General features: G+C 43.9%; 1 protein-coding gene across 1 annotated transcript in view; it reads right to left on the bottom strand.

The window, feature by feature from the left end:
• Positions 1-27961, bottom strand: part of wdfy3 (WD repeat and FYVE domain containing 3) — a 690816-nt gene that overhangs the window by 98244 nt on the left and 564611 nt on the right. Inside the window, exons 46-50 of the mRNA XM_070871062.1 lie at positions 21675-21823; positions 16424-16544; positions 16243-16328; positions 15346-15426; positions 13119-13173 (exon numbers count right to left, since the gene is read on the bottom strand). Of these exons, the coding sequence (XP_070727163.1) occupies positions 13119-13173; positions 15346-15426; positions 16243-16328; positions 16424-16544; positions 21675-21823 (492 nt within the window). The remainder of the gene's footprint in view (positions 1-13118; positions 13174-15345; positions 15427-16242; positions 16329-16423; positions 16545-21674; positions 21824-27961) is intronic.

The following is a 27961-nucleotide window of genomic DNA, read 5'->3' as shown; positions in this document are numbered from 1 at the left end:
ACCCTTTACCCCTTTAGAATTTTGCTGTAATGTGGCCCTTTTTGCTTTGGGTTTCTCTGTCCTCCACTTTTACTTTTCTTCTTTCTATCTTTTGCTTCTGCCCCCAATTCTACTTCCCTCTGTCTCCCTGCATAGGTTCCCATCCCCCTGCCATATTAGTTTAACCCCTCCCCACAGCACTAGCAAACACTCCCCCTAGGACATTGGTTTTAAACAATTTGGATTCGAGAATCGGAAGTACAATTTAATAATTTGCGGATACAAAAAAAAGAGTTGGGGCTGTAGTTAATACAGAGGAGGACTGTGACAAACGACATTAATAAATTTGCAGAATGGTTGTGTAATTTGCAAATTAACTTCAATTATAGATAAGCATGAGGTGGTACATTTTGGTAGGAAGAATAAGGAGGCCACATAGTCCTTGGAAAATAAATGTCTAAATGAGGTAGAGGAGCTGTGGGATCTGAGGATACATATGCACAGATCACTAAAAGTAGCAGCGCAGGTTAATAAGGTCATAAAAAGCAAACAAAGCACTGGGGTTCATTTCTCGAGGGACAGTATTGAAGAATAGAGAAGTTATGTTAAACTTGTATAGAACCTTAGTTAGACCACACTTGGAGTACTGTGAACAATTTTGGTCTCCATATTATAAAAAGGATATAGAGGGACTGGAGAAGATGCAAAAATGATTTACTAGAATTATATCAGAACTGAAGTTATACCCATCAGGAAAAAGTTAACAGGCTGGGACTCTTTTCTCTAGATAAAAGACTTGAGGGATAATCTGATAGAGGTCTTTAAGATTATGCAGGGGTTTGATTCGGGAGACGTAGAGATGATGTTTCCACTTGCGGGGGAGACTAGAACTAGGGGGCCATAGCATAAGATAGTCCATCATAATAAATCCAATAGGGAATTCAGGAGAAACTTCTTTACCCAGAGAGTAGTTAGAATGTGAAATTCACTACCATAAGGAGTTGTTGAGGCGATTACCGAAAATGCATTTAAGGGGAAGCTAGATAAATACATGAGGCAGAAGAGAATAGAAGGATATGTTGATGGGGTTCGGTAAATAAGAGTGGGAGGAGGCTTGTATGGAGCATAAATAGCAGCATGGATCTGTTAGGCTGAATGGCTTGTTTCTGTGCTGTAAATACTATGTAATACTATGCGATAGTGAATTGGAATTGAAGTCTCGGTACTCTTGGACATACCTGGTTTTCGCCATTCCTGCCCTTCTCTGAAGCTTGGAAACTTCAGTTCTTTAAATTCCTGGATCTGAAGTACAGGTAAGGGCTGATTTCTGATTGGCACAAAAAAGGCTACTCCCTGATTGGTTTTATCCACCAATCGGTGAGCAGCTTGCTCCAATCCTCCAGGCCAAGGACATTTAGAAGAGGGCTATAGTGGAAATAAATGTGCAAAGGAACTGACAGGAGCTTTGCAGGCCAAGTGTTGTACAATCTGTCTTAGACAAATTTATCTAATGAGATAACTTAATTGAATTAGTTATTCTTTTTAAAACCACATATAAACGATCATACTATAAACCAGTGTATAACGCGCAAAAGAGGAGAGATGATCAGGCGTTATGGGTTACAAGCTTTACCTAAATGGTCACACAAAAATAAGCAACAAATGATGCTCAGCATCAATGTTCCCTCTAAGGAGCGTGGCTGCGCACTGATAATCTCAGCTCCAGCGTACTTAGATTCACAGGCCGCGCAGTGAGCTGGACAGCTGGAGCGGCCCAATACTCAACAAGCGGGAAGACCATAGCACTGAGAGAATGGCCTGGGAATCTTACAAAGCCGATCCAAATTGGAACAGCTATTCGCGAACAGCCGTTGACTAATGGCAGCCGCGGGATCCACTATTCTGTGCGTCCCAGCAACCCCTCAATCCACCCCGCCGATTTCTCCGGTTAAAGTGAGTATGCTCCCCAAGGCTGCGATGCAGTCTCAAAAGAGTCAGACTCAGTGGAAGAAACTGGGAAGCAGCGGATAAGATGGTGGAGGTGCTGGAGCAGTGATTAATGATGCTGGGGCCCTCGCTAAAATTCCGCCGGGCCCGGCAGCTCTGATTCCGGGCCTGAGACACGCACTCATTGCTGCCGAGGCCTGCACTGCGCGCTCACCCCCGCTGTTTGCTGCAGCCGCACCGCGCATACTCCATACAGATGAGCAGTCTCTGGCCTCACTTTCGAACATACTGCGGGAGTCGACTGGAGAAAGTTGAGAACCTCAATGTGGGCAGGAAAGTGGATAGTTATATTTTTAATAACTTATATTTGAAATATATTTATTTTTCGCTAACTTAAAAAAAAATTATCCCAATCTCTCGACAGCAAATGTTATGGTGAAACTCTTCAGGCAATTTTTTTTTTTTTTTAATATGTTTCACATTTGAATTCATGCGGTGTCAGGCAGACAAAGGTGAGCTGTGGATGTGTAACCCAAAAAGATGTGTATCCCAAGAACTCAAAGTGTTGATGTGAATGATGAGTGTCTGATTAAAGCTGAACAAGATCAAGGCGGCAGGGGGAGGGAAGCACGTTTTAATCTTAAATTAGGCGTTTTTGCTCCTATGGAAAGTGGTTTTGGGTGCACTTCAATGAAAAAGTGGTGGTATAACTAAGAAATAATTGAGGGTACTACAGGCATGAGACATGAGTCTCGTACAGGTTTATGTTTGCACTGAGTGCACGTTAACTCCATCTTTAGTTTCTCATCACCTCCCAACAAATGTTGGAAACAAAGTTATTACTAATGTCTGGTGTAATAAGAAAACTTAACAAGTCATTTGGTGCATCAAGTGTTTTCCTTCCAGTCTATTTGTTTTTGGGATGAGATGTTAAATCTGCTCCTGTGGTTCAGAGGGATTAACAAGGTAAATAGTGTCTGACTAACTGGATTGAGGTAGCATGGGATGCGAGAGACTTTGCCAAGAATATATATTGAAGTGAGGTTTCTTTTCTCCAAACCTTGACCTAATGGCCATCTTATAATCTCTGATTATAATCGCTCAGCCATTGGTGGCCGTGCCTTCTGTTGCCTAGGCCCCAAAGCTCTAGAACTTCCTGCCTAAACCTCTCCGCCTCTCTTTCCTCCTTAAAACATACATCCTTGACCAAGCTTTTGGTCACCTGCACTAATTTCTACTTATACGGCTCGGTGTCAAATTTTTTAATCACATTTTTTTTTATCACAACTCTCAAGAAAAATATATTCCAGTGAGGAGGAAAGGGTGTATGAGAAAAGATAGCCATCCTTGGCTAATGAAAGAAATAAAGGACGGTATCTAATAAAAACAAGGGCATACAAAGTGGCCAAAACTAGTGGGAGGACAGAAGATTGGGAAACTTTTAAAAGCCAGCAAAAAATGACTAATAAAATTAGCAAGAAAGGGAAGATAGACTATGAAAGTAAACTAGCATGAAATTAGAAAAACAGATAGCAAGAGTTTCTACAGGTATATAAAAAGGAAAAGAGTGGCTAAGGTAAATGTTGGTCCCTTAGAGGATGAGATCAGGGAATTAGTGATGGGGAACATGGAGATGGCAGAAACTCTGAACAAATATTTTGTATCAGTCTTTACGGTAGGGGACACTAACAATATTCCAACAGTGGATAGTCAAGGGGCTATGGGGGGGGGAGGGATGAAAACACAATCACAATCACTAAGGAAGTGGTACTCAGTAAGATAACGGGACTAAAGGCAGATAAATCCCCTGAACCTGATGGCTTGCATCTTAGGGTCTTGAGAAGTCGTGGCAGGGATTGTGGATGCATTGGTTGCAATTTACCAAAATCCTCTGGATTCTGGGGAGGTCCCAGCAGATTGGAAAACTGCAAATGTAACGCCCCTATTTAAAAAAGGAGGCAGACAAAAAGGAAACTATAGACCAGTTAGCCTAACATCTGTGGTTGGGAAAATGTTGGAGTCTATTATTAAAGATGCGGTAGCAGGACATTTGGAAAAGTAAAATTCGGTCAGGTAGAGTCAGCATGGATTTATGAAGGGGAAGTCATGTTTGTCAAATTTGCTGGAATTCTTTGAGGATGTAACGAACAGGGTGGATAATGGGGAACCAGTGGATGCAGTGTATTTGGACTTCCAGAAGGCATGTGACAAGGTGCCACATAAAAGGTTACTGCACAAGATAAAAGTTCACGGGGTTGGGGGTAATATATTAGCATGGATAGAGGGAGGATTGGCTAACTAACAGAAAACAGAGAGTCGGGATAAATGGTTCATTCTTTGGTTGGCAATCAGTAACTAGATGCCGCAGGGATCAGTGCTGGGACCGCAACTATTTACAATCTACATTAACGACTTGGAAGAAGGGACTGAGTGTAACGTAGCCAAGTTTGCTGATGATACAAAGATGGGAGGAAAAGCAATGTGAGGACACAAAAATTCTGCAAAAGGACATAGAGAGGTTAAGTGAGTGAGCAAAAATTTGACAGATGGAGTATAATGTTGGAAAGTGTGAGGTCATGCAGTTTGGCAGAAAAAAAAATCAAAGAGCAAGTTATTATTTAAATGGAGAAAGATTGCAAAGTGCTGCAGTACAGTAGGACCTGACGGTACTTGTGCATGAAACACAAAAGGATAATATGCAGGTACAGTAAGTGATCAGATCAATGGAATCTTGGCATTTATTGCAAAGGGAATGGAGTATAAAAGCAGGGAAGTCTTGCTACAGTTATACAGGGTATTGGAGTGGCCACACCTGGAATACTGTGTGCAGTTTTGGTTTCCATATTTACGAAAGGATATACTTGCTTTGGAAGCAGTTCAGAGAAGGTTCACTAGGTTGATTCCGGAGATAAGGAGGTTGACTTATGAGGAAAGGTTGAGTAGGTTGGGCCTCTACTCATTGGAATTCAGAAGAATGAGAGGTGATCTTATCGAAATGTATAAGATTATGAAGGTGCTTGACAAGGTGGATGCAGAGAAGATGTTTCCACTGATAGGGGAGACTAAATCTAGAGGGCATAATCTTAGAATAAGGGTCCGTCCATTTAAAACTGAGATGAGGAGAAATTTCTTCTTTCAGAAGATTGCGAATCTGTGTAATTCGCTGCCTCAGAGAGCTGTGGAAACTGGGACATTTAATAAATTTAAGACAGAAATAAATAGACAGTTTCTTAAACGATAGGGGAATAAGGGGTTATGGATAGTGGGCAGGGAAGTGGACCCGAGTCCATCATCGGATCAGCCATGATCGTATTAAATGGCGGAGCAGGCTCGAGGGGCCATATGACCTACTCCTGCCCTTTTTCTTATGTTCTTATAATACTCCCGTGAAGCGCCTTGGGACACTGTTGTTGTTTGGTTTAACTGCAAATTTGGAGATACTACATTTAATCCCCTCGTCTAAATCATTAATGTACAATGTAAACAGCTGGGGCCCCAGCACAGAACCTTGCGGTACCCCACTAGTCACTGCCTGCCATTCTGAAAAGTACCCATTTACTCCTACTCTTTGCTTCCTGTCTGACAACCAGTTCTCAATCCACGTCAGCACATTACCCCCAATCCCATGTGCTTTAACTTTGCACATTAATCTCCTGTGTGGGACTGATTCCCGGGATGGTGGGACTGACCTATCAAGAAAGACTGGATCAACTGGGCTTGTATTCACTGGAGTTCAGAAGAGTGAGAGGGGACCTCATAGAAACGTTTAAAATTCTGACGGGTTTGGACAGGTTGGATGCAGGAAGAATGTTCCCAATGTTGGGGAAGTCCAGAACCAGGGGTCACAGTCTAAGGATAAGGGGTAAGCCATTTAGGACCGAGATGAGGAGAAACTTCTTCACCCAGAGAGTGGTGAACCTGTGGAATTCTCTACCACAGAAAGTAGTTGAGGCCAATTCACTACATATATTCAAAAGGGAGTTAGATGAAGTCCTTACTACTCGGGGGATCAAGGGGTATGGCGAGAAAGCAGGAAGGGGGTACTGAAGTTTCATGTTCAGCCATGAACTCATTGAATGGCGGTGCAGGCTAGAAGGGCTGAATGGCCTGCTCCTGCACCTATTTTCTATGTTTCTAATCAATCTAACCTGATGTTTGCTGTTGCAAAGGAACAGGAAATGACCTGGACATTCTTAGTTAATGTGACCGTGCTAACAGTTGCTAATGTGTTAGCTTCGGTGGGGATCTATTGTTCTGGCCAATCTGCCATTAACACCTCACATGGGATGAGTCCTGATCCATCTGTTTTTGTCCTGCTCCACCATTGTCCCAACTAATCTCTATTATTATATATCCTAATCAAACAATGGCCCAAAGATGTTATGATTAACTTTTATGAGACACCTGACAGCAAAATGTAACACAAGACACGTGCAATATATGCTTTGTAGGAGCTGTGACCTGTTAGATATTAAATATAGCCACTAATGACATTTATAAACCAAATGATTTCATGAGAGCTTGTCTGATTGCCTCATGATTTGGGACAGTAGGGTGGCAATATGGCATTACAATATATGCTTTTAATTGGTTGCTTTTGTCATTGTAAAAGTTGTTGTTGCTGTAAAATTAGCCCACGGACAAATCAGGTCGCACTCAAATGATTTTGTGGCCCGTTCAGTACAAAAAAATAATTAGAAGAAACAGTTTAGTAAGGCTTTTGACTAGGTCTCACATGGTAGGCTGATCAAAAAGTAAAAGCCTATGGGATCCAAGGTAGAGTGGAAAATTGGCTCAATGGTAGGAAAGACTTGCATTTATATAGCCACTGGATATCTCAAAGTGCTTAAAGCCAATGAAGCATTTTGGAGTGTAGTCACTGTTGTAATGTGGGAAGTGAATGGTAATGGTTGACGGGAGTTTTTGCGACTGGAAGGTTGTTTCTAGTGGGGTGCCGCAGGGCTCAGTACTTGGTCATTTGCTTTTTGGAGCATATAATAATGATTTGACTTAAATGTAGGGGGCATGATAAAGAAATATGCAGATGATACAAAAACTGGCCGTGTGGTTGACAGTAAGGAGGAAAGCTTTAGACTGCAGGAAGATATTGATGAACTGGTCAGTTAGGCAGAAAAGTGGAAAATGGAATTCAATCCAGAAAAGTGAGAGTTAATGCATTTGGGGAGGGGCAATAAGGCAAGGGACTACACAATAAATGGGAGGATACTGAGAGGTGTGGAGGAACAGAGGAGCCTTGTAATGTATGTCCACAGATCCTTAAAGGTAGCAGAACACGTCGATAACGTAGTTAAAAAGGCATACGGAATGCTTTCCGACACGGACACGATGGGCCGAATGGCTTCCTCCTGTGTTGTAATTTTCTATGATTCCTCAGCGCGAAGAGTGGGATATATGTCATGACCCTCATCGCACATATTCGGTAAATAATCAAAAGTGACGAAAGTTAGATCTAATTTTTAATTTTAGATGCTAACTAACTTGACTACTGATTCAGTGACACTGCCTAACTTGACACTGATTGAGTGATGGCATTATGAAACTTTTGCTGCATGTTCTGTTGTTGTTATATTGCCATGCAGAGTGGGAGAGGCAATGGAATCAGAGGAGGCAGTTCAGAAATTTACAATGAGTTGTACAACATATGTTTATGGGGAGGTGAAACTTAATGCAGACAAATGCAAAATATTTCACATAGAAGGAAAAATAAATGAAATAGCTAAGTACAGAACTGAAAGAGACCTAGATGTCATAGAAACATAGAAAATGGGTGCAGGAGTAGGCCATTCGACCCTTCGAGCCTGCACCACCATTCAACATGATCATGGCTGATCATGCACTTCAGTACCCCATTTCCTGCTTTCTCTCCATATCCCTTGATTCCTTTAGCTGTAAGGGCCACATCAAACTCCCTTTTGAATATATCTAACGAACTGGCCTCAACAACTTTCTGTGGTAGAGAATGCCACAGGTTCACAATTCCCTGAGTGAAGAAGTTTCTCCTCATCTCGGTCCTAAATGGCTTACCCCTTATCCTTAGACTGTGACCCCTGGTTCTGGACTTCCCCAACATCCGGAACATTCTTCCTGCATCTAACCTGTCCAATCCCGTCAGAATTTTATATATTTCTATGAGATCCCCTCTCATTCTTCTAAATTTCAGTGAATATAAGCCAAGTCGATCCCATCTTTCTTCATAAGTCAGTCCTGTCATCCCGGGAATCAGCCTGGTGAATCTTCGCTGCACTCCCTCAATAGCAAGAATGTCCTTCCTCAGATTAGGAAACCAAAACTCTACACAATATTCAAGGTGTGGCCTCACCAAGGCCCTGCACAACTGCAGCAAGACCTCCCTGCTCCTATACTCAAATCCTCTTGCTATGAAGGCCAACATGCCATTTGCTTTCTTTACCACCTGCTGTACCTGTGTGCCAATTTTCAATGACTGATATACCATGACACTCAGGTTTCATTGTACCTCCCCTTTTCCTAGTCTGTCACCATTCAGAGAATAATCTGCCTTCCTGTTTTAACCACTAAAGTGGATAACCTCACATTTATCTACATTATACCGCATCTGCCATGTATTTGCCCAGTCACCTAATCTGTCCAAGTCACCCTGCAGTCTCTTAGCATCCTCCTCACAGCTCACACTGCCACCCAGCTTAGTGTCATCTGCAAACTTGGGGATATTACATTCAATTCCTTTGTCTAAATCATTTATGTATATTGTAAATAGCTGGGGTCCCAGCATTGAACCTTGCGGTACCCCACTCGTCACTGCCTGCCATTCTGAAAAGGACCCGTTTATTCCTACTCTTTGCTTCCTGTCTGCCAACCAGTTCTCTATCCACGTCAGTACATTACCCTCAATACCATATGCTTTAATTTTGCATACTAATCTCTTGTGTGGGACCTCGTCAAAAGCCTTTTGAAAGTCTAAATACACCACATCCACTGGCTCCCCCTTGTCCACGCTACTAGTTACATCCTCAAAAGATTCTAGATTTGTCAAGCATAATTTCCCTTTCATAAATCCATGCTGAATTGGAATGATCCTGTCACTGCTTTCCAAATGCACTGCTATTACTGATTCCAATATTTTACCCACAACCGATGTCAGGCTGACCGGTCTATAATTCCCTGTTTTCTCTCTCCCTCCTTTTTTTAAAAAGTGGGGTTACATTAGTTATCCTCCAGTTCATAGGAACTGATCCAGAGTCTATAGAATGTTGGAAAATGACCACCAATGCATCCACTATTTCTAGGGCCACTTTCTTAAGTACTCTGGGGTGCAGACTATCAGGCCCTGGAGATTTATTGACCTTCAATCCCATCAATTTTCCTAACACAATTTCCTGACTAATAAGGATTTCCTTTAGTTCCTCCTTCTCGCTAGACCCTCAGTCCCCTAATATTTCTGGAAGGTTATTTGTGTCTTCCTTAGTGAAGACTGAACCAAAGTATTTGTTCAATTGGTCTGCCATTTCTTTGTTCCCTATTATAAATTCACCTGATTCTGACTGCAAGGGACCCACATTTTGTCTTCACTAATCTTTTTCTCTTCACATATCTGTAGAAGCTTTATGCAGTCAGTTTTTATGTTTCCTGCAAGCTTACTCGCATATCTTTGTAGAATTAATTCTAAAAATGTCCAACCAGAGCAACAATCAAACAAAGAATGTTGAGTTACAAAAACAAAATAGTAGAACATTTGTTGAGAAGTCGTCATAGTCAAATTGTACAGATTAGACCAGTCAGACTACACCTGGAGTACTGTGTCCAGTTCTAGTGACTGAAACACAAGAGAAACATTCAAGTGCTGGAGACTGAGCAAAGAAGAGGCATGAGGTTGATCCTAGTATCAACGGTCAGACTGGAGAAAGGTAGGCTTTTCAGCTTGGGAGTGCAGGTGTTGGAGAGGTCGCCCCTTAAAAACTGATATCGGTGATATTGTCAATGATAACAAGGAAATGGCAGACTTGTTGAAAATTACTTTGCGTCAGTATTTACATTAGAGGAAGAGGATAGCACACCTGAATTTCCAAGGAAACTAATATTGAATCAGGGACAGGGACTCAATAAAATTAATGCAAGTAAAATAATAATGAAGAAAATAATGACACTAAAGAGTGACAAGTCCGAGGACTAGATGGTTTCTATCCCAGGGTTTCAAAGGAAGTCGGTGAGCACATTGCAGATGGCCCTATTATAATCTTCCAAAGTTCTGATTAGTGTATATGGATTTTAGCAAGGCTATTGATAAGGTCCCACATGGCAGACTGGCCACAAAAGTAAAAGCCCATGTAATCCAAGGCACAGTGGCAAGTTGGATCCAAAATTGGCTCAGTCAGGTAGCAAAGGGTAATGGTCGATGGGTGTTTTTGTGACTGGAAGGCTGTTTCCAGTGGGGTTCAGTACTAGGTCCCTTACTTTTTGTGGGATATATCAATGACTTAGACTTGAATGTATAATTAAGAAGTTTACAAATTATACAAAAATTGGCTGTGTGGTTGATAATGAAGAAGAAAACTATAGACTGCAGGATGATATCAATGGACTGGTCAGGTGGCAGAACAGTGGCAAATGGAATTCAATCTGGAGAAGTGAGGTAATGCATTTTGCGAGGGCTAACAAGGCAAGGGAATACATAAATGGTAGGACACTGAGAAGTATAGAGGAACAGAAGGACCTTGGCGTGCATGTCCACAGATCCCTAAAGGTAGCAGGACAGATAGATAGGGTGGTTAAGAAAGCATACGGGATACTTGCGTTGGTTAGCCGAGGCATAGAATATACGAGCAGGGAGGTTATGCTTGAACTGTATGAAACACTAGTTAGGCCACAGCTAGAGTACTGTGTGCAGTTCTGGTCATCATATTAAAGAAATATGTGATTGCACCAGGGAGGGTATCGAGGAGATTTACGAGGATGTTGCCTGGACTGGAGAATTTTATAGCTATGAGGAAAAATTGGATAGACTGGGATTGTTTTCTTTGGAGCAGAGGAGGCCAAGGGAAAACCTAATTGAGGTGTATAAAATTATGGGGGGGGCCTAGATGGAGTGGATAGGAAGGACCTATTTCTCTTAGCAGAGGGGTCAATAATCAGGGGGCAAAAGTAATTGGTAGGAGGTTTAGAGGGAATTTGAGGAGAAATATTTTCACCCAGAGGGCGGTGGGGGCTTGGAACTCACTGCCTGAAAGGGTGATAAGCAGCAGAAACCCTCATAGCATTTATAAAGTACTTGGATATGCACTTGAAGTCCCATAACGGACAAAGAGCTGGAAAGTGGGATTAGGCAGGATTGCTCTTCGTCGGCCGGCATGGACACGACGGGCCGAATGGCCGCCTTCTGTGCTGTAAATTTCTATGATTCTCTCGATTCAGAAACCATTCCTTTAAATTGGAAAACTGCACATGTCACAATGCTATTTAAGAATGGTGAGAAAGAGAAACCAGGGAATTATAGACCAGTTAGCCTAACATCTGTTGTCGGGAAATTACTAGAAAGATAGGGTGACTGAACACCTACAAATTTTTCAGTTGGTCAGAGAGAGCCAGCATTGTTTTGTGAAAGGTAGATCACGCCTGATAAACCCAATTGAATTTTTTGAGGAGGACTAAAGTAGTGGACAGGGGAATGTCTATGGATGTTATTTATATGGACTTGCAGAAGGCATTTGATAAAGTCCCCCAAAAGAGACGGTTAACCAAGGTGGAAGCCTATGGAACTGAAGGCAAATTATTGACCTGATTAGGAAATTGGCTGAGCGGTAGGAGACAGAACATAGGGATAATGGGAAGGTCCTCTAATTGGCAGGTGACTAGTGGTGTCTCGCTGGGTTGTGTGTTGGGGCCTCAACTATTCATAGTATTTATTAACGACTTTGATGATGGCATTGAAAGCCATATTTGCAGATGAGACAAAGATAGGCAGTGTAGATGAAAGCATAAAATTACAAAGGGATATCGATAGATTAAGTGAATGGACAAAACTGTTGCAAATGGATTTCAATGTAGGCAGATGTGAGGTCATCCACTTTGGACCTAAAAAGGATAGAAAAGGGTACTTTCTAAATGGTGGAAAAAAAAAAAAAATGGAGATCCAAAAAGACGTGGGGCTCCGGGTATATAGGTTATTAAAATGTCATGAACAAATACAGTAAAATAATCAAAAAGGCTAATGAAATGCTGGCCTTTATATCTGGAGGACTAGAATACAAGGAGATAGAAGTTATGCTGCAGCTAGACCACACCTGTGAGCAATTCTGGGCACCACACCTTAGGAAGGATATATTGGCCTTGGAGGGAGTGCAGCGTAGGTTTACCAGAATGATATCTGGACTCCAAGAGTTAAATTAAGAGGAGAGATTACATAAATTAGGGTTGTATTCCCTAGAATTTAGAAGGTTAAGTGGTGATCTGATAGAAGTTTTCAAAATATTAAGGGGAACAGATAGGGTAGAGAGAGAAACTATTTCCAATGGTTGAAGAATCTAGGACTCGGGGGGCATAGTCTAAAATTTCGAGCCAAACCTTTCAGGAGTGAACTTAGAAAACACTTCTACACAGAAAGGGTGGTAGAAGTTTGGCACTCTCTTCCACAAATGGCAATTGATGCTAGATCAATTGTTAATTTCAAATCTGAAATTGATAGATTTTTGTTAACCAAAGTTATTAAGGGGTATGGGTCAAAGGTGATTTATGGAGTTAGGTCGCAGGTCAGCCATGATCTCACTGAATGGTGGAACAAGCTTGAAGGGCTCAATGGCCTAATCCTGTTCCTATGTCCCTATGATCTTAGAGATGTATAAGATGTTAAAATAAATCAAGAATATTACTTCAAGTTAAATTGTGAGAGTAGGACAAGGTGACAAAGTTCAAACTAATAAAAAGTAATTTTAAGATTCATATCAGGACGTTTTTGTTCATACAGAGTGATCAACATGTGCAATAGGCTTTCAGATAGAGGACTAAAGGCAAAAACCTTGGAAAAATTTAAGAAACAACAAAATGCTGCAATCGGGAGATATTAAGATTTTTCTGAAAGCATGAATATAGATAAGCTCATTAACTTTCTTGTATATTTTTTTTCACACTATGGTCACTATTACAAATGTTAGATCATCTGGTCGAGCTTTCTATCCTGCCATCATTTTATTATTACTTGCCTCCCATCTTTGTGTTACAGACCTCTCTCCAACCAATGTACTAAGTAAACCGGACCTGGGAACAAATAACACAAAAATGTTTTTACTTTGCACTTAAGAATCATTAAAAAAAACAGAAACAAAATCAAAGTACCTCAAGAAGAAATGCCTCCGACCCGTGAACCTGGTGGTCCAGGAGGTACAGAGATTCGTGGTCCTGGGCCGTTCCGGGATCACGTGGGCCAGTCCAATGAATGAAAGGGAATCCCCATTCATGCTTATAGGGATTCCGTATGTACAAAATCCCCATAAGCATGAATGGGAATAGCCCAAAACATACATGTACACATCAAATAAATATTTTTTTTACATATTCAAAATGAATTAAAATACAATGTAATTAAATATTTAAAACAAAAATTAAATTTTTTGAAAAATATATTTAATTTTTTTTTAAAAGGGGCTAAAAATAACCTTACCTTATTGTTCAGGGTTTTAAAAAATGTTTAAATGATTGAAAAATGTATTATGTTTTTTTAAAAAACTTTTATGTTGGTGAAAGCAGGCGTAAGAATTTCATGGATATTCGCTGGGCAACGCCCGCGGATGCCCTTTTCACGGGGACGCGGATGATCTGTCAAGAAGATTCTTAACAGATCGTATGTTCCGGGGTTTTGCGCATGCACTTTGCGTGCATGCCCGTAGGGGCCAGAAATTATGGGCCTTAATCTGTTATCCAATTTTGGGATAAGTGGTCCACATATATGGAGGACAACTTCTGGCTCCTTCCCAACCCCTTGACATGGTTCCAAGCACCCCTGCTCATCATGTCCCCTAGTTCCTTTTTCTTAGCCAAGCAGCCAGATCTTACCTTTTGCTATGCAGATGAGTCCCGGGAGATTAAATCTCCCGAGTCTGATACAGCACAGGGTCAGTTTGCCATCCGGCTTGGGCCCCAATTGCATGACTCCCACCATTGAGGTAAAATTTGGGCTTATATCACTTTGTTACCGATTCATCATCCAATGCAAATAATTTTAAAAAAAAATAAACTTTCACTATTTACCCTCGCATCCCTTTTGTAATTTTGAATACTTCAATTAGATCCTTCCTTAAACTCCACTTTAGGAAATTTCTGGTTTTCCAGCTTCTTAACATTACTGAAGGGGTAATTTTCCAATTTTGTTTTCCCAGCACAAAGCAGCACTTACTTGAATTTTGGATGCAGAAGATTGTACACCTGTTTTGCAAATTAATTTAAATGTGCCAGGACTGCAAAAGTGGAAAATGTACCCTTGTGTTTTTCATCCCTGTTATCCTAATGAGTCTACACTGCATCCTTTTCTAAGGCTTCAATAAAATTGCACACAGTATACCAACTACGACGCAACCATCTGAAGAATCCAAGATAGGAGAGAAGATGGGCTTTACAAAAAGAGAAGCCAGATAGTGCAGCCATTTGGTGCAAAATTGCTACAGAATAATCGCAAGATGCCCGTCTACCTTCTCAACAGTATGGCGATTCCCAAGGGTGCCAGAAAGTCAATTTAAGTTAAAATGATGAAAATAATTTAAATTAAGTTTGGGGGGAGGGGTGGGGGGAGGGGGCGGAAGAGAGATTTAAAAATAGAATTTACCTTTGTGATAACCATTGCAGTTGGCACCTTTGTAATTTCTACACAATGTTGCTCAATGTTTAAAAGGAAGAACATAGAGTTATCCTCCATTGGCATGGAATGGTTCTAAAATGTCAACAGTAGCTGAGGAAAATCAATCAACCGATCTGCTATCTTCATGTAAACACAAATATTTATTACATTTTTGATAGTTTTTGTTATATATGTGGACTTGTATTTACTCTATACAGCCACCAGAGGGCTCATCCCCTGGAGTCCCAAGGAATCCCATAATCCCTTGGGAGCACAGGTATTTAAGGAGGCTTCGCAGGTTAGAGAGACTCTGGAGACCTGCAATAAAAGACTAGGGTCACACTTTACTTTGAGCTCTCAGTGTTCAGTCTGACTCTTTCTCCATACACAACAGTTTTGATTGAGACAGTTAAATTAAAAAGCTCACCACTGCCTTCTCAAGGTCAACAAATGAAGGCTTTCCTCGGAATTAAAGAAAAGTATGAGATCACAAGCAAACAATTTCTAGTCTATCAATTTACAGTAGAACCTCATAAAACATTAAAGAAGCAACTGATAAAAGACGGAGAAAATCCCAGGACGTGATAAGCTCTCCTTACCCTTGTTCCACACTTGTATTGGGGCGCTGGCCAGAAACAGACTCAGAACTGTCAGTCAAGGAGGGAACCACAGCTAAAAATCTGAAACACAAATATAATGCAGTAAACTGAAGCAATTACCTTTGCACAACAATTAGCCTCAAAGAATTAAGTTACTGAGCTTTACTGAAACACGGAACATTCAAGTAACATGAGGGATGCATGTAAAGAAAGTTAAAGTGAAAAAATAAATCAATGTTATATCAATTTATTAATACTCATTGTGGTAACACATGGAATTGAATCACTTTAAATGTATTATGTAAGCATTCTTGTTTATTGCCACAGTAAGATTACAAAAAAAAACAGTTCATGAAGCAACAGGTCTTCACATGACCATTTGTGAACCAACTGAACTACTTTCATTTCATGGTCTGTATAGATGTACAAATCAACTAGTACAACATTTAGGTTAGTGTTTCTTGTTAAGGATAATTGAATTAAACACTTTGCATGGGAATTAGCCTTGTGATCTGTAGCTGTTCCTGTACCAAAATAAAATACTTTATAGAGAATAGAAAGCAAATGAAGTTACATCACCGTGCACTTTTCTTTAACTATACTCTACACCATTCAGTATACTTTGTGAATGTTAAATAGAAATTCTACCCATTTGAAAAGTTATGGACATTCAGCATTAAGGCAAAAAAACAAAAATGATTCAATTATTTACTATTTTAATTTTAAAAAACTATTGCAGAATGTTACATCAAAGAACCAAAATAAGTTTTACAAGGGGAAATGCAGTATGCTTACATCAAATCTGGACTTACCCAGATTTAACTTGTCAAATCCCCGCATGATTTAAACCCACACCTACTACTTTTTTAACAACAGAGCAAAAATTATTATTCCTACCTTTGATACACTTTATTTCGAACTCCTTTTTGGAAGGCCAAGAGATAGTTTCGCCCATCACCAGAGAAAACTTCAACTGCAATAGGCTGAAGGAGGGATTAATTTGTGAGAGTAGAATGAAATAAATGATCTAAATAAGCAAATAATATTGATTGATCAAAAAAAAGACTATGATCTCAACCTGCAGTAGGTAACGTCTCTTATGCACTTCTTTGATGTCCTCATAGGCAAATTTACTACAAGTCCTCTTCAGCTGACTCTGTCCTTGCCGTGCTCCTCTGGGGATAATAGGCTCATGCATGCTAAAAAGTTCAGAGGAAAAATAAACTAACTCTGGGTATGACAGAATATGCTTCTTCTTGAACAAGACCAGCTAAATTTATGAATCACATACACCTTTCTCCTCATTCAGATTGTACGTTTAAAAACTGATAACACCAGTAAAGATTGCAAATGTAAAACTTTGTAAACAAAATATTTGACCGTGGCATAAAAAATGATTCCTGAAGACATCACAATATTAATTCATTTAAATTAGTATTGCAAGACTCCATGTTAAGAGTCCTCACTGCGAACATTAATATGAACATGTGGGGAGGAAGACTAACAGCAACAGTAGAGATTAAAACAAGGTGAATTCCAGAAGCCGATGGAGGCCAAGAGAAATATAAATGAGGTACAGTGTAAATCTACACAACGTTCCCCTTTAAGTTCACAATCTCATCTCATACATGTGAACCTAGAAAACAAGCCAAAGCTGGCCAACATCTAAAGAGCAGACACAGCCTCTTGAAAGCTAACAACCAAAGAATAGTCCTGATAACTATTGGTGACCATCCGCAGTCGGACTTGTCCCTTTTTTAAAGATAGTCACAATTACGGCATCTGAGATCTCCAGGCATGTACTCCTCCTTCCAGATGAGAGAGATGAGGTCATGCATTTGCACCATTAGTGCCTCTCCGCCATACTTTAGTGCCTCAGCGGGGATTCCATTTGCTCCTGATGTTCTTGAGCTGACGGATGGCCTTTTCTACCTCGTGCAGGGCTGGGGTTTTGCTGAGATGGTGTCATCACCAACACATTGCTCCGCCAGAGGGACAAGTACAAGGCATCGTGGCAACAACCTTGCTCCAAGCACTGGCACCTGCGCGACTACGTCATCGTTCAAGCGAGGGATCGCAAGGAAGTGCGCATCATCCGCGCCATGACAGGAGCCGACGACTGCTGGACAGGCCACCGCCTAATCCATTCCATCATCAACATTAATATAGCCCCAAAGCGACGACGGCAACAGAAGCAATGCCGCAGAAAAATCAATGCTGGGACACTCAAAGACCCAGCTAAGAGGGCCCTATACAGTCAGCGCCTCACTGCTAACGTGGCGACCCTCATTGACCCCGAGACGCAGAGTGCCCACAACGCTTGGTCTGCCCTCCAGGTCACCATGACCAGTGCCTGCGAAGAGACTCTCGGTCACTCAACCAAGAACCACCAGGACTGGTTTGATGAGAATGACCAGGAGCTAATAAACCGCAAGCGCAGGGTATTTCTGAACCTGAAGCAACAACCCAAATCGGGAGCAGCAAAGCAGTTCTACAGACGGCTGAAGGCCGAGGTCCAATTAAAAACCCGCAACCTAAAGAATAGATGGTGGGTGGAGAAAGCACAGGACAGTCAGCAGTTGGTCGAAAACCATGACTTGCGAGGATTCTTCAACAGAGTCAAGTCCACCTACGGCCCAAGCACCTAAGGCCCCACCCCACTGCTGGCCAAGAACGGCGAGACAGTCATCAGGGACACTGAGGCAGTCAGGGCCTGCTGGAAGGAGCACTTCAAAGATCTCCTGAATCAAGACTCTGCCTTTGACACGCGTGTCCTCGACTCCGTCCGGCAACATGCTACCCGCCACCATCTCAACAAAACCCCAGCTCTGCACGAGGTAGAAAAGGCCATCCGTCAGCTCAAGAACAAGTCATCAGCAGCAGATGGAATCCCCGCGGAGGCACTAAAGTATGGCAGAGAGGCACTATTGGCACAAATGCATGACCTCATCTCTCTCATCTGGAATTAGGAGTGCATGCCTGGAGATCTCAGAGATGCCGTAATTGTGACCATCTTTAAAAAAGGGGACAAGTCCGACTGCGGCAACTGCAGAGGAATCTCCCTGTTGTTGGCCACTGGGAAAGTCATCGCTAGAATCCTCAACCGTCTTCTCCCTGTGGCTGAAGAGCTCCTCCCAGAGTCACAATGCGGATTCTGACCACTACGGGGTATAATGGACATGATCTTCATGGCGTGACAACTGCAAGAGAAATGCAGGGAACAGCACCAACTCTTGTACATGGCCTTCTTTGACCTCACAAAGGCCTTTGACACTTAACCACGAGGGACTTTGGAGCGTCGTCCTCCGTTTCAGCTGTCCCCAAAAGTTTGTCGCCATCCTCCGCCTGCTCCATGACGACATGCAAGCCATGATCCTGACCACGGATCCACCACAGACCCAATCCACGTCCGGACCAGGGTCAAGCAGGGCTGCATCATCGCGCCAACCCCTCTTCTCCATCTTCCTCGCTGCAATGTTCCATCTCACACTCAACAAGCTCCCCGCTGGAGTGGAATGAAACTATATAACCAGTGAGAACCTGTTCAACCTTCGTCGCCTCCAGGCCAGATCCAAGACCGTCCCATCCTCTGTCGTCGAACTACAGTACACGGACGACGCTTGCGTCTGCGCACAGAGGCTGAACTCCAAGTCATCGTCAACATCTTCACCGAGGCGTACAAAAGCATGGGCCTTACACTAAACATCTGAAAGACAAAGTTCCTCCACCAACCTGACCCCACCACACAGCACTGCCCCCCGGTCATCAAAATCCACAGCGCGGCCTTGGACAACGTGGACCATTTACCATACCTCGGAAGCCCACTATCAGCAAGGGCAGACATCGACGACGAGGTTCAACACCACCTCCAATGCGCCAGCGCAGCCTTCGGTTGCCTGAGGAAGAGTGTTCCAAGACTATGTCCTCAAATCTTGCACCAAGCTTATGGTCTACAGGGCTGTAGTGATACCCGCCCTCCTGTATGGCTCAGAGACGTGGACCATATACAGTAGACACTTCAAATCGCTGGAGAAATACCAACAATGTCTCCGCAAGATCCTGCAAATCCCCGGGAGGACAGACGTGCCAACATCAGTGTTCTCGATAACCCCAGCATCGAAGCACTGACCACACTCAACCAGCTCCGTTGGGCGGTCCTCATTCCCTGCATGATCGACACTAAGACTCCCAAACCAAGCGCTCTAATCGGAACTCCGACACGGCAAGCGATCCCCAGGTGGGCAGAGGAAACGTTTCATGGACACCCTCAAAGCCTCCTTGATAAAGTGCAACATCCCCACCAACACCTGGGAGTCCCTGGCCAAAGACCACCCTAAGTGGAGGAAGAGCATCCGGGAGGGTGCTGAGCACCTTGAGTCTCGTCGCCGAGAGCATGCAGAAAACAAGCGCAGGCAGCGGAAAGAACTTGCGGCAAAACCAGTCCCACCCTCCCTTTCCTTCAACGACTGTCTGTTCTACCTGTGACAGAGACTGTAATTTCCATATTGAACTGTACAGTGATCTGAGAACTCACTTTGAGAGTGGAAGCAGGTCTTCCTCGATTTCGAGGGACTGCCTATGATGAATCCTGATAAGTCTATGACATGTGAAAACAAAAGATTACAGTTTGTAACTAAAACTATAGGGCCGGGTGCAAATGACTTTTCACCCAGATGTGGCGCCACTAATGACTCCCACTAAATTCCACGGGTGTTTAGCTGCAGGCCGCTCGCGGGGCACTAGTTAAAGGGGAGGTGGCGGCTATGTTAAAACATATTTTGCCGTTTTTCTTCAGTGAAGGGAAGAGCCCCTCCTATGCGGCAGCACTATGTGGCCCAGTGCTCCCGACCCGACTGCCGCACTACTGCCCCAGGAAGGAAGTGGAGCAAGTTCTTTTGTACACCACTTCCTTTCGGGGGCGGTAACCTGAATTTTTCGAGCGGGGCAAGGATTTCCATGCCTAGCGCAGAATGTCCCGCCTCACAGATGTTACTGTCCCCAAACGGGTCGCAACGCAATTTTTACCCATAGGTATCTCCAGCATTCTTGACTTGTATTGAAGCGAAAAAAGTAAACACCCTTCTGTAAAATTTGTAATTTTCACATTAAAGTGATATTCTGGTTAATTTTAAAAACTTGTGTGTGCCATTGTTGAAAGACGACAAAAATGGAAGCGACATTTAAATCTTCAATACAATATATAGTGTTTTATTTACCCAAAACATACCTCCAGAGTCACTCTCTTACTTCCAACCTCCTGCCCTTAGTTAGTGGCATTCTACTTCCAGTGGACCAGATTTACAGAGATTCCCAGCCAACGCCTTACCTATCAAAGCCTCTCTTTCCTCCGCCAACTCGCCCAGAACTTTAGTACTCTTCTCCTTCAATCCAACCTGGCATCAATCTCCCCACTACCCCAGTTCATGTTGGTAATCTTCTTTCTCCAATTCCCTTAGTTCACATTGGTACTTGTGCCCCTCATCTCTCTCCCCCTGTTAATACTGGCACTCTCCTGCCTCCCCCACCGTAAAATGCTACTCTCATAACATTCTTCCCCACAGTTCTTTATATCACATTGATAATTATTAGAAAAGCAACATTGAAACTAGACTTTAAAAAAAAAATTGTTACTTTTTACAAATTAATACATAACTTAAAACAAAAACTAGTTGGAACACGATTATTAGCACTGAGATTCTACAGGATGACGAATGGGAGAATGCATGTTGAAGAGTTACTAGTAATGGGCTCAATTTTCTCCAAAGCTTTTTTTTGGCGTACTTGAAGAGTTACGCCCATTTTTTGGGGGGTCCCAAGTATGCCAAAAAAAAATGTTGCAGGAATTACAGATTAATCTCCCGGATACTGCTACAAGAACCCAGGAGAAAAATCATTAAGGCATTAAAGTTGTGTATGTTTTCCATTTTCTTTGAGCTTGGTGACTGGGTGGAGCGGTTAGAGGTCATGTGATGAAATTTCCAGGAATATATCCAAATAGAGCTGACATTCCCAGTGAATGTTTTTTTGTTTACCATGTAACCTGTATAACCCTTTTGGCCATCACAGACATCTCTATGTAGTTTATGAGCTGATGAGAAACTTATAGATAACATTTCAGATTCACAAATCACAGATGAAAGGAACTAACCTCCCCCATTGTAATTTACTCAGATAAGTGAAAACTAAAATAGGCAGTGTATTTTTAATAGGCATAATCACAAATAGATGGATGTAGTTGCTTATTTTAAAGGTATACAATAAATATACATGTTAGAGACTACAGTAAACATTTAGTCAATACTGTAACCAAATGAATGACATATGCTCACTTCAGAGGCAGCGTCTCAATGTCACGGATTTCCCTGGTGGCAGTCATTGTGAAGCCATCAATCACGTAGAAATGCTCTTTGCCAAACAAGAGGAGTCCTTCACTGGTGTCCAGCCCTTGTACTCTAGCGCATCTGTACATGTGCTGAATCTATAACAGACCAGATACACATTGTTTTAAGTTTAGAATAACTCCACAAGACTGTACATCTTAAGCTCAAACTGTTGTGTCCTTGGTCTCTTTATTGTAACTCCGGAGTGAGTAGGCAGCATGGTAATCTGCCTTTTATACCTGCTTGCCCAGGGTGTGCAGGTAACCCTTAGGTCTCTCACAGGTGCGCCCCCTGGTGGCAAGTCTTACACATTGGTAGTGTTTACATACATAACATCATTCCCCCCCCCACCCCCCGCCAAAGTCTTACGTACAAGTTATTTACAAGTTGAGGCGACCAGGGGCTCTGCGTTCGTGGGTTGATCGCCTGAGTTGAAGTCCTGGCGTGGGTGAGTCGGTCGGATCATTGCTGCACTGCGATGTGGCTGGTCTGATCAGACTGTCGGGCATGGTGGGTTCATCCTCGTGGTTGACCGCGAGGTCGATTGCTGGTTGGCAGTGTGTGGGTGAATCACTGAGGGTAATGCCCTCTTCAAACTGTTCTTGGTTGTCAGTGAGCCGCAGTTTGGTCTGATCCAAGTGCTTTCTGCATGTTTGTCCATTCGAAAGTTTGACTACAAACATTCTATTCCCCTCCTTGGCTACCACAGTGCCAGCAACCCATTTGGGACCATGACCATAATTAAGAACAAACACAGAGTCATTGACCTCAATGTCACGTGATACAGCCGCGCGATCGTGGTACATGTTATGCCGGTGCTGTCAGGTTTCTACATGATCATTGAGATCCGGGTGGACTAAGGAAAGCCTGATTTTGAGTACTCTCTTCATTAGCAATTCTGCAGGGGAACCCCGGTAAGCGAGTGGGGTCGCGTGCAGTAGCTGAGCAGAATCCGAGATAACCGGGTCTGCAGGGAACCGTCCGTCATGTGTTTCAAGTTCTGCTTGATGGTTTGGACTGCCCGTTCCGCTTGACCGTTGGGTGCGGGCTTGACATGCTTGATGCCATTATGGGTCATGAACTCATTGAATTCCAAGCTGGTGAAGCATGGTCCATTGTCACTAACAAGGATGTCGTGCAAACCATGGGTGGCGAACATGGCCCGGAGGTTTTCAATGGTGTCAGTGTGGATGTACATGACGTCATTATTATACATTCAATCCATTTAGAGTAAGCGTCCACTGCTACTAGGAACATCTTTCCTAGTAAGGGGCCAGCGAAATCTACGTGGACCCTTCACCACAGTTTGTAGGGCCATGACCACAGACTCAGTGGAGCCTTCCTTGGTGCGTTGCTCAACTATGAGCAAGTGTTACACTGGTGAACGCATGACTTCAATTCCGAGTCAATGCCGGGCCACCAAACGTGCGACCTGGCGATAGCCTTCATCATGATTATGCCTGGGTGGGTACTGTGTAGGCCGTGTATAAACGTTTCCCTGCCATTTTTTTGGCAAAATTACACGATTAGGAAGCAGTCCGAATGGATGGACATTTCGTCCTTGCAGCGGTGGAACGGCTTAATTTCGGCTTGCATTTCCCCTGGGACCGCCGACCAGTTCCCATCGAGGACGCAACTTTTTACTAGTGATAGCACCGGGTCCTGGCTAGTCCAGGTCCTGATCTGGCGAGCCATGACAGGTGACCCCTCGCTCTCAAAAGCATTCATTACAAGGAGCAAGTCTGCGGGTTGCGCCATTTCCACCCCGGTGGATAATGGTAGCCGACTGAGGGCATCCGCACAGTTCTCAGTGCCTGGTCTGTGGCGGATTACATAGTCATAGGCAGATAACGTTAGTGCCCATCTTTGGATGCGGGATGAAGCACTGGTGTTAACACCTTTGCTTTCTGAGAACAACAAAATGAGCGGCTTGTGGTCGGTTTCGAGCTCGAACTGGAGTCCAAACCGGAGTATATTTTCTTAACCCCATATACGCATGCTAATGCTTCTTTCTCAACCAAACTGTAGGCTTTTTCAGCCTTAGATAAGCTTCTGGACGCATATGCAACCGGTTGCAGTTTGCCTGACCCATTGGCTTGCTGTAACACTCAACCGACCCTGTACGAAGATGCATCACAAGCTAGTACTAAACATTTACATGTGTCATACAATACAAGTAACTTGTTAGAACATAGCAGGTTTCTGGCCTTGTTAAAGGCTGTCTCTTGAGATTTACCCTAAACCTAGTCGGCACCCTTGCGTAGTCCCAGGAATGAACGCAGCTCCATCACATTCTGTGGTCTGGGCGCATTCTTGATGGCCTTCGTCTTGGAGTCCGTGGATGTGATGCCGTCCGCTGCAATCATTCTCCCCAGAAATTCGACCTCTGGCGCCAGGAAAACACACTGAGCGTTTCAGCCCGAGTCCCACTCTGTCCAGTCACTTGAGAACCTCTTCCAAGTTGTGCAAGTGTTCGGTGGTGTTGCGACCAGTGATCAAGATGTCGTCTTGGAACACCACTGTGTGCGGAACCGATTTCAGCAGACTCTCCATGTTCCTCTGGAAGATGGCCGCCGCCGGTTCCGCAGCAACACCCAGGGAGACCTCATACCCCGTGCTCGGGCCCATTGGCCCCGACGCATCCACTGCCGCCTCCTCATTGGAGCAGCCCCATCGCTCCCTGTCCCGATTGGTTGTGAGGCTGGGCGAGCCCGGATCGCCCATTCGTTGGTGCAACTGTCACTCAGTCCGGATTACGTGCTCCCAGCCCCCGGCTCTGCCCCCACACAGCCAAAAACGGGATTATTATTGTAACTATGTTGCCAGTCATTCAGATGTCCTATGTTACTATGTTTTCTGATTTAGAACTACTAGTTTGAAAGATTACTTTTGTGTTCCTGTCCTTTTCACTTGCTTCCTACATTTTAAAATCTATTCATAGGTGGAGAAACTTTATATTTTGCTGTCTTAGGTGTCATTAATTTTGACCTCCATTGTTGTTTTCCCATTCTCTTTGCTTTGATCAGTTGACAAAAAGGGCTCACCATAGACAATAATAGTTCTGATGGGAACTACTTGAAAGATTATAATGTATTTTTTTTTCAGATGCTAACTAATTTACAGCAATTATTCCTTTTTATTTTACATTTGCAGCATTCACTATTTTCCTTAATTATTTGTGTAAAACAGAACCTGTGTAAAATCACAATATTCCACTGCAGCAGTATATGATGAATGGGCAGAGCTGCACACAATCTGCTGTCCCTATTCAAATAAATTGCACATAAAAGAAAGCATTGGAGATAAAACTATTGAAAGTGAAAGAAATAAATCAAAACAATTTAAATGTGATTAAAGGTCAGAGTTATTCATATTGGTACGTTTAGAGCAATATTGGTACATTTACTTTGACATGCTAATCCACTTTCCAGTAAAACAATTTTGACATCAGCAACACTACATATTAAGACACAAAAGTAGTTCATTTAATTTCCCAATTGAGTTTTATAACATCATGAAATAGAAGATAAAACGCTAAGAATCTTGATAATGAAAATCCTGACACTAGGACAACTTATACTTCTGTAAAATTCTTGTTTCCCGTCACATTTCTGTTTATGTACTTTAATCTGACTCTAGCAATGTGGAATATATAGTAATACTAGATATGAAATTGAAGGTTAAAAAGGTTAGTGATCATCAGGCATTTGCTTGCCGAAGAATGTGAGAATAATTACGCTGATTATGTTTAAAGCAGTAACACAGTTCCACGGTTCTAAAGGAGTCAATAAACCACTGAGGCTTTGCTCTTGAGCCTGTGATATATTGATTGTGTTGCAGCTGTCTTAATCATCTATTATTCGCAAGATAAAATAATACAATTGAGAGGTTTCACTTTGTGCACTCTCATGCCAGCATATAGCGGGTAATTTACATAGTGACCATGCACGAGATGATTTGGATCGAGGACCTTGACCTTCCATCAGTCAGTTAATCCTGTTAGTCTGCAATTAGATCTTTTTCAACCCATAGCTTCCCTGTACTACTTCTTAGCATTCTGTGACGGGTCCATTGAGGAACTTATTGGTGCCTCCTTCCGAGCAGCAATCTACACTGCCCCATCATACTCTCTTGCAGACCTTTCCGCCCAGCGCACCTGCTGGGAGATAATCTTACCAACCTCCTTTCCGTCCGACTTACCCCTCCAACCCTTGTATACTTTGCCAGAGGATCGACAATCACCACCCCTTTCCACAGCTCCCTTCAGACTGTTCACTTGTGAACGTGTCCCGTGCCATACATGACCTTATTGTAGATGATTGCACTGACATATTGGGGTCAGGTTTCGGCCTGAGTTGCTCCTAATTTTATGGAGCAACTGGTTTAGAATGGACTAACTGAGAAATTGCAATTCTCGGCATTTAGTTTGCTCCAGTTCTAGTCAGTTAGAACAGTTTCAGTTTGGCTGGCCACTTACGCCCGTTTTGAAAGTTTAGGCAGTGAAAACATACTCCAAACTAACTTAGAATGGAGTACGTGTAGATTTTTGTATGCTTAGAAAAACTTTGCCTACACTTAGAAAATCAGGTTTAGGTGAAAAATCAGGTTTAGGTTACAAATCAGGTGTAGGGAACGGGGGGGGAGGGGGGCGGCTGGGAAGGGAAGTTTACAAACATTAAACACTTCAGTTTTACAAATAAAGAGCCATCATCAATAATAAATGATAAATACATTAATAAAGCAATCAAAAAAATTAACAAATAAAAAAAAATGTAAAAATCAATAAATAAAAACTTAGTTTCTACTCACCGACTGCAGCACCGGGACCCCACCAACAGCGTGCTGGGAAGGGGGCCCCCCAGTGTGTCTCTCTCGGTCTCCGTCAGTGTCTCTCTTTCTCTCTGTCTGTCAGTGTCTATGTGATTCTGACAGCGAGGGAAGGGAGAGAGGGGAGGGAGGGGAGGGAGAGGAGGGGGAGGGAAGGGAGAGGAGGGGGAGGGGGAGGGAAGGGAGAGGAGGGGGAGGGGGAGGGAAGGGAAGGGAGAGGAGGGGAAGGGAGAGGAGGGGAAGGGAGAGGAGGGGAAGGGAGAGGAGGGGAAGGGAGAGGAGGGGAAGGGAGAGGAGGGGAAGGGAGAGGAGGGGAAGGGAGAGGAGGGGCAGGGAGAGGAGGGGAAGGGAGAGGAGGGGAAGGGAGAGGAGGGGAAGGGAGAGGAGGGAAGGAGAGGAGGGGAAGGGAGAGGAGGGGAAGGGAGAGGAGGGGCAGGGAGAGGAGGGGAAGGGAGAGGAGGGGAAGGGAGAGGAGGGGAAGGGAGAGGAGGGGAAGGGAGAGGAGGGGAAGGGAGAGAAGGGGGAGGGAGGGAAGGGAGAGGAGGGGGAGGGAGGGAAGGGAGAGGAGGGGGAGGGAGGGAAGGGAGAGGAGGGGGAGGGAGGGAAGGGAGAGGAGGGGGAGGGAGGGAAGGGAGAGGAGGGGGAGGGAGGGAAGGGAGAGGAGGGGGAGGGAGGGAAGGGAGAGGAGGGGGAGGGAGGGAAGGGAGAGGAGGGGGAGGGAGGGAAGGGAGAGGAGGGGGAGGGAGGGAAGGGAGAGGAGGGGGAGGGAGGGAAGGGAGAGGAGGGGGAGGGAGGGAAGGGAGAGGAGGGGGAGGGAGGGAAGGGAGAGGAGGGGGAGGGAGGGAAGGGAGAGGAGGGGGAGGGAGGGAAGGGAGAGGAGGGGGAGGGAGGGAAGGGAGAGGAGGGGGAGGGAGGGAAGGGAGAGGAGGGGGAGGGAGGGGAAGGGAGAGGAGGGGGAGTGAGGGAAGGGAGAGGGGAGTGAGGGAAGGGAGAGGAGGGGGAGGGAGGGAAGGGAGAGGAGGGGGAGGGAGGGAGGGAGGGGAGAGGAGGGGAAGGGGACAGAAGGGGAAGGGGAGAGGAGAGGAGGGGAGAGGGGAGGGGGGGAGGAGGGAGAGGGAGGGAAGGGGAGAGGAGATGGAGGGAGGGGAAGGGAGAGGGAGGGGAGAGGAGAGGGATGGAGGGAAGAGGAGAGGGAGGGAGGGGAAAGGAGAGGGAGGAAGGGGAAAGGAGAGGGAGGAAGGGGAAAGGAGAGGGAGGAAGGGGAAAGGAGAGGGAGGGAGGGTAAAGGAGAGGGAGGGAGGGTAAAGGAGAGGGAAGGTGAGGGTAGGTGAGGGAGGGTGTGGTAAAGGAGAGGGAGGGAGGGTAAGGAGCGGAGGGTAGAGGGGAGGGAGGGTGAGAGGAGAGGGAGG

Source organism: Pristiophorus japonicus, chromosome 2 (assembly GCF_044704955.1).
Source record: "Pristiophorus japonicus isolate sPriJap1 chromosome 2, sPriJap1.hap1, whole genome shotgun sequence".
Lineage (NCBI taxonomy): Eukaryota > Metazoa > Chordata > Chondrichthyes > Pristiophoridae > Pristiophorus > Pristiophorus japonicus.
This window is presented reverse-complemented; position numbering and strand designations above follow the sequence as displayed.